The sequence below is a fragment of the Blastomyces dermatitidis genome (assembly GCF_000003525.1).
Source record: "Blastomyces dermatitidis ER-3 genomic scaffold supercont1.2, whole genome shotgun sequence".
Taxonomy (NCBI): Eukaryota; Fungi; Ascomycota; class Eurotiomycetes; order Onygenales; family Ajellomycetaceae; genus Blastomyces; species Blastomyces dermatitidis.
The window spans coordinates 3345479-3354005 of record NW_025544775.1 but is presented as its reverse complement, the minus strand read 5'-3'; the positions used below and the strand labels follow the sequence as shown (position 1 = coordinate 3354005).

The 8527-nt window shown below is 28.7% G+C and overlaps 1 protein-coding gene across 1 annotated transcript; it reads right to left on the bottom strand.

Moving 5' to 3' along the window:
* Positions 1-8192: 8192 nt before the first annotated feature.
* BDCG_16421 (uncharacterized protein) lies at positions 8193-8527 on the bottom strand (the record flags this gene model as incomplete). The annotated part of the gene is made up of 2 exons (XM_045425657.1): positions 8193-8282; positions 8336-8527. Coding segments are annotated over 2 exons (281 nt in total), but the record flags the coding sequence as incomplete, so codon positions are not given.

Sequence of the window (8527 nt, the reverse complement as noted above, 5' to 3'; positions counted from 1 at the left end):
TCAAAGTCTGCAAACTCTTCAGATTATAGATACTCTCTTCAAGTATTCTTGCAGAGATTCTCAAAGTGTTAACTCTCAGTATTATAGAGAGTAGTTGTATAGACTTCTTTTCACTCTCTTTTCTCTTCTTTTATAAGGAATTGAGAGACTCTTCAGTCAATCTCTTTATAACACTCAGCTCAAGTATTCTGTAAAGCTTTTCTGTCTTCTCTAGTCTCTCTATATCTGTTATTCTAATCTTCTTAATATAGTCTAGCCTGTGAGAGAGTCTGTCTGCTGAATTCTTAGTTTTCTTAATATATTCTATCTTGAATCAGAACTTACTCAGTCTCTAAGCTCAGTGAATCTGTTATTATAAGAGTTTCTTAATTGAAGTAAACTGTTATAAGCTGTTATAATCAGTTCTAACAGTAATCACTGTTATAAGACTCTCAAAGTAGTAATATCAGTGATGAAAGAATTTCACTATTATAAGAAGCTTCTAATTATAAATATTATAGTTAATCTTCACAGGTTGTATCTTCTGTGAGAAAAAGATCACTGAAACTCAGTTCTCATTTAGCTGTAGTTATAAGACTATTTCTGAAATTATAAAGAAGAAGATATCTGTCTTCAATCTGATTAAGAGTAAGAGATCAAAGTGAAATAGTATCACTGTGTCTATGAATATCTGTTTCAATCTTATAAAGACTCTGTGAGCTTCTGAGATAAGAAAGTTCTCACAGCTCTTTGTTCTTAATAATCTTTTTATTCTCTATTTACAGAATAACTTCTTCTTATTTTCACTCTTTAGTATGTCTGTAAGAGTCAAGAAGATTCTCATGAATACAAAGATAAATTATCTATAGAAATTTACAAAGCTTAGAAAGATCTGAATCTTATAAATACTAGTTAACTTCAGTTATAATAGAATAGTCTTAACTTACAAAGATTTCATCTGAATATTATCTACAGTGATTATATATTCTAGGAAATTAATTCAGTAAGTACTGAAGTTGCACTTTATAAGCTTAATATACAGTTCTGTCTTATCTAAGATCTTTAATACACTTCATATATACTTAGTATGTTCTTTCTTCTTTGCAGAGTACATCATCATATTATTCAGATATATTATCACAAAGACATTCAGATATACATGAAGTGTTTTATTAATAAAAGACTGAAATACTGCAGAGATATTAGTCAGATTAAAAGACATCACTAGATATTTAAATAATCTCAGTACAGTTTTAAAGACAGTCTTTTATTCATTCTCAGACTGTATTTACAACTGTGTATATATATTGATTACATTCAGTTATGTGAATATAACAGCTCTTATAAGACAGTTGATCACATTCTTAATCAGAGATAGAGAATAGTGACTCTTTATTATCTTGAAGTTCAGATTGCAGTAGTCTACATATAATCTGAGATCTTTATTCTTCTTCTTTATAAATATCACAGAGACTTCTGTGAAGATCTGTGAAGATCAGATAAAGTCATTCTTCAGATTCTTCTTCACATAGGCCTGCAAGACCTCTGTCTCATGATGAAAGAGCTTATAGATTGATTCTCAGAAGAGTTTCTATTCTTCTATTAAATCTATTATCAGATTCTTCTCACAGTGAGAAGAAAGCTTAGCTGTCTTTACTGAGCTAAATATCTCTGTGAGATCTTGATATATATCTGATATTTGAAGCTCAGTTTTCATGACTGCAAGATTCTCAGACACTTATAAAGTCATTATATAGATGAACTTATCTTCTCTAATCAACTCTACAGTATCAACTAATTCTATCTCTATAAGTAAGTCTATCAACACTGATCAGAAGTATAAACCTGACTTACAGACAGCTATGTACAGATTATGTCTTTAAAGTTATATAAGTTCTAAGTATATATTATCTATGATATCTGTGATAATCACAGTTTCTATAAATCTTCTTCAGATTTCAGAGAGATCTTGTAATTCAAAGATAACTCTTATAAGTCTCTCAGATCTTAAATCTGAGTTCTTATATTCTGCTTATTATAAGAGCAGATTCTTAGTTTTCATTATTCAGCTTATTCACTCTGTGAGCTTTAGAAACACTACAGTGACCTGAGATTCTGAGTTCATTAATACTTCTCATACTTATAGAGCAGCAGTACTGTGATACAGTCTCTTCTTATAAGTAAGCATTTTCATTGAGAGAGTAACAGATTCAGATATCAGCTTCAAGACTCTTAAAAAGACTGTTGCTGACTCTGTTCATAACTTCTCAAATTTCTATTTTGATTTGTCTGAACAGTTTGCACAGAGATATTCTGATTTAGAATAGATAAAGCAGAGTCTCTTTTTCTTAATCTCTCTATTATACACTCTATTTATAAAAGCTTATAAAGCTCTCTCTCTCTGCTCAGTAGTCAGATATAAATCTCTCTATATCTTATTATCTTTTTCTGATAAATCTGTTCTCTGTTGTTCTGACTCTCACAGAGTCAGTTAGTAATTCACTCTTCATAAGTCTGTGACTCTCACAGTGATCTGTATGCAGTGAATGAGAGTCATCAGTTTCTTCAGAGCTAAGAACTTAGAGTCTTACTCAATGAGCTTGTTCTACATATCTTTATTCAGTCTCTTTATAAATATCATTATTCAGATCTTATTTCAGAGCTCTGTTTTCACAGGCTCTAATTCATATCATAATTTCATAAAGTATTACAAGTAGTCTTCATCAGATTTTTCATCTCTTTTTCTAATATTGATAATCACAGCTCAGATATTCTCTGTCTGACTTACAAAGTCTCTTAACTTATTCTCTAGATAGGTCTTGAGAATAGATCAGTGAGATCTCTTATAATCATTCTCTAGATAATTCAGTCAGTTCTTGACTTCAGTGTAATAGAGATCTGTTATTATATAGATGACAGCTTCTTCATCTTTCATATTGCACAGTCAGACTTGTGAGTCAATTTCAAATACAAACTCACAAAAGCTTTTATAGATTGTGATTCAATAAGTGATCTTAAGTGATCACAGCTTAAGAAAGTTTCTTTTCAGTTCACAGATATCTCTGAAGATTATGTCTAAAGACTCAGTTTAAGAGTGTTTACAGATAGTAAGCATTTCTTATAGAAAAATAGCTTAATCTCACAGAAGATGCTCATGAATGTTCTTCACTGAGATTGATTCATTCATAGATTCAGAGAATTCCTCTGTCTCAGATGCAGAGAATAATATCTTACAAGTAGTTAGTAAGTTCTCTGAGACTTCTTTTACAGAGATTATTCATGATTCAGATAACTGCTTCTGAGTGTCTACAGTAGAGTTCACAGAAGTTGAAGTATGTAAGTTTCTAGTTCTTTCAGTCATAACAGGCAGTTACTGACTGACTGAGCTTGAAATATAAGAATAAGTGTTTACAGGTGATTATTCAGATGTTTGCAGCTTGATGTGATATGTACTGTCAACTACTAGAAGTATTCACAGTAGAAAGATAAAATGTAGAGGTTAAATGTATAATAGCATTCAAGCTGAGTTATAAATAGTATTTGTGAACTTCAGTCTATATAGTTGTGTGTAGCCAAGGGCCGCTAGCTCTATTAATTATGTGAGAGATAGAAATAGAAGTAAAGAATTGGCAAGAAGCGGGATTTGTTACATATAAAGCTTCATTGAATTTACTAACTTCTATCAGTGATTTATACAAAACTTCTCAGATATTGCAAGATCACTTACAGATCTTACTAAGAAAGACTCAGTATTTCAATAATCAGTGAATGCTGAAGCTGCATTTATATAGATGAAGAAGATGTTCATTAATATCTCTCTGCTGATAACATTTAATTCTGATTATAAGACAGTTATTAAGACTGATTTCTCTGACTATGTAATAGAAGAAGTGATATTGTAATATAATGATAAAGATATTCTATAATCATGTGTTTTCATATCTAAGAAACTGAGTTCTGCTGAATGCAATTATGAGATCTACAATAAGAAACTTCTCACAATTATACACTGTTTAGAAGAATGAAACTCTGAACTCTGAAGTGTCTCTGAATTTGAGATAATCACAGATTATAAGAATCTTAAATACTTCATAACTATCTGTAAACTCACTGAATGATAGATATGATAATCTGAGTTTTTAAGCTGTTTTCATTTTATAATACACTATCACTCTGACAGTCAGAACTCAATGACAGATACTCTCTTATAATGAGAACAAGATATACTGTTTGATGTAACAGATATATACTGAATAAACTGAGAATATCAGCTCTTAGATCTGAAGATATTGATTGATCAAGATAGAACAACTCATGACACTATATATACTTCTCTGATTAGAACATTCTCTCTTTAAACAAATACTGATATTGATATCTTCACTTTCTCTACACTAAATGAACTGTGATATACAGCAGCTCAGACTGATGAACTTCTTCAGACTCTCACTGAAGCAGTATATTAAGAAGCACTCTGATTCTCTTCAGAACTATGTATAAGAACTGATATCTCAGAATGTTCAATTGATAATAATAATACTCTATGATTCTATGAATAATGCTGAGTCTCTCACTTCAAATCCTTACATACTTGAATATTGCAAGAGATGTATAATATATGTATAACTGATTATTTAAACTGTGAATAACTGTATAGAATGATCTTCTGAGAGTTCTATTAGTCCGAGATATTAAATAGTATCAGATACTTTATCTAAAACTGTAATTACTATTCTTCTATTATCTCATGAAAGAACTGTAGAAAAGATCTACTGAAATCACTCAATATTTCTGATAGAATCTGATGAGATGTAGTAATTGACTTCACTATTAATCTATCTGAGAGTAAGAATTATAGAAATATTCTGATCATTGTGAATTGATTGAGTAAAGATATAATATTGAAATCTTATAATAAGATAAATACTGAACAAGTCACTGAAGCTTTTCTACAGAGCTTATTCTATCAGATACATGAATTACTGAGATTCATAGTATCAGATTAAGACTGTTAATTTATAAGTACTCTCTAAATAAGAATCTGTCAAGTTCTTAAGATTATATACTATCTGTCAACTGTCTATCACTCTGAGACTGATAATGCATCAGAATAGACAATTCAGACTGTAAAGAATTATCTTTATAAGTTCTACAATCACTTATAAGATGATTGACATGACCTGCTTTTACATGTAGAAGTTACTATCAATGATTGAGATGCTATTTCAATAGATATAAGCTTATTCTTTCTTATATACAGTTATTATATAAAAGTGGTAAATCTTCTAGAGATTATACAGTTTATACTGAACTCTCACAGTCTGATTCAGATTACTAATAATATAGTAATGAAGCTCTGAGATATCTGTGATTGAGCAGAGATCTTCATGATAACTGTGAAACAAGATTAAGAGAATTAAATTAATATTTATCAAGATCTCACTGAATAATATAAGATAGAAGATCTGATATAATTGAATCTTAAGAATATATGAATCACATATTTATCTTATATACTAGATTACTGTTATATCAGATATAAAGTGATAGAAGTTCTAGATAGTTATAACTACTATCTTAACACATTATCAGAAATTTATAATGTATTTCACACAAGCTTGCTCTACTGCATTATCACTGATCTGTTTCTATCTCAGCTGACTTCTGACTGACAGTTATCAGACATCATAGAAGAAGATAATGAGCTTGAGTGAGAGATTGAGAATATTCTTGATAAGAGATCTCACAGCTGCAGCTGATAATATCTTATAAAATAAGTTAGCTATGATTAACTGATCTGAACTCTGAGTTCTGTGTTATCTGAAACAGCAGTCCTTGACTGATAGAAACTGCTTCTGAAAGAGAGGAACTAATGTGATGAGCTGTGCCTGATCAATTATATAAACTATTCTATTACACTTCATAGATTCTTTCATTTCACTCTTAAACATATACACTCTGATTCTCAGTCATTTCTGATCACTGATCCTCGGCTGCTATAAACATGTGTAATGTACACTTCAATTCTCAGCTATTTCTGATTGCTGATTCTCAGCTGCTATGAATGTGTGTATATTCTTCTGCTCTGAAGCTTCATTACATACACTATCACATACATGTATAAATATTCATCTCAATTGCTGATTCTCATACTTTCTGTTTCTTTCCTTCTTTAACATTTTTATCTTTGTTAAATAAGACCTATTAATATAATACTGATCTATTCGGCGTAGGCCTCTTACATATCAGTATATAAGAGTCAAGATCAGTATTTTCTTCACTGAGTCATGAGAATTAAAACTGAAGTTGTTGAGATATAATCATATTGCAAATCTTTACTAATTCAGACTGAGTTGAAAATTATGACACATAACTAAGATCTTTTGAAAAGCATATTTTACTCTGATATACAAGTTATTTCTCTATCATATCAATTATTTATTAATGAATTTAATTTATATCAGAACATATACTGAAGCTTGATAAGTTTTTATATAATTTCTATACTGAGTGCTATTAAGTGCTTGAAATGAAATAATATTTTTATTCTAATCTTTGATTCTTATAATATCAATTTTTCTGACACTATCACTGCATTATCACATGACTTATCTACATTGAATTGTGAGAGAGTTATGATGAATATCAGTAAAGAAAAGATAAGAATTGTTATATCTTGTATTGTATTTCTTAAAGATATATCACAGTAAAATAGTAATACCGAAATCAAAGAATCAACTGTAAGAAGATTATACTGAAGCTGCTTTATTAATGATAAAAATCAACTGAATCTGAACTATAATCTACACAATAACAGTTAATTTCATTATTATATATAATATCTTCAGTCTAAACTGAATGATCTGCTGAATTTCACACACAGAGAGTAAATATATCAAGAGCAGAATATAACAGTACAGACAGTGTCTCTTTTTCAAATATACTTAAGTTTGAATTTAATCTTCTTTTTTTCTTCTAATTCATATTATAGTAAGTTCACTGATATATCAGAGATTTCATACTTATTACTAATCAGTACTGTTTTATCACTATATAGTTAGCTAGAATACTTCTGAATATTGTAGATATTGTCTTTTCTTATAATTAAAATCATCTACAGTCACTGATCACTCATCTCAAGAAGTATCAGCTTTAAGAACATGCTTAAGCTTTAATTATTATATCTCTTATCTTGCAGTGTGAGCTCAGAGAGAAATGACTTAATCTGATAATTAAGCAGATTATTTCTGCAGTATTTTCAGCATCAAATCAATCATCTATTAATCTTATTATTTAGATATATATAGTTATTATAAGAAGTAATAGTCTATTAATATCTCAATCTCTGAGAGAAAATGATTCTGAAGTAACTCATTAAATCATACTTATAGTCTACTGATAGCTATAATTTCTTATTGAAGCTGCAGTAAGAGCAGTAGTAATATTTAAATTATTCTAAACTGATTCAGTTATTAGTTATCAGTTATTCTCTGCTTCAACAATAAGCACAGTTACTATATATATCAGTGATTATATTAAAAAAACAAAGCTTATATAATATATAAAGAGTTGACTGAATATATATATTAATTTACACTATATTAAGCTGATTAAAGAATACACTGTTAGACTGACTGTGTGACCGTGTCTGAAACCAGAATCAAACTTTACAGTTATTACATTGCCTAAAAGCATTACTTCTGATCATAGTTTGTGTTCATTACATTGATCTCAAATCATGTTATTTCAAATATTAAAGATCTCAGATTCACTTTTCAAATAAAAATCTAGTCTCAGATAAAGAATATATTTGAATTCTTAGTCACATTTTCATTCTGATTTCATTATTGAAAATGACATTAAATGAGATCATGAAATCATTTCTTACTTACATAATATCATAACATAGTACTTATTTGTTAAAAATTCAATAGAGAGTATTATTGAATATTATTACTTTTCTGAACACAGATTATAATTGATATCATTTTAATTAAAAAAAAATATAAAATACAAAAAATAACAAAAAAACAAAAAAAAATAATAAGAAAAAATCACAACAAAAAAAAAGAAAAAGAAAAAAAGAAGAGAAAGAAAAAAAGAGAAAGAAAGAGAAAGAAAAAGAAAGAAAAAGAAAAGAAAAAGAAAAAAACAAAAAATAAAAATAAAAAAAAATCAAGATTACAGAGTCACAGTACTTTTAAAATACTCACTTCTCAGAGTCTTCATAATATTTATTATCAACTGTGTATCTCTTACAGTGAGAATAATATGACTGCAATGAGTTATTATCTTAACATCATCTAACAAATAATCAGTATATATCTATATAAATGTGAATAATTAGAAAATATACACTTAAAAAGTGTAATCAGAGTGAACTCTGCTGTCACTTGAATAATATCAAGAACAGAATGCTGAAATTGATGATTTCTCTCATCAATTTCACAGATAAGATATGTGAAGATGATCTTGAGAAATATAAGATTTTCTGACTTCTGATAGAAACAGATCTTATGAAGAGACTTTATTTTCATCATATCAGAGA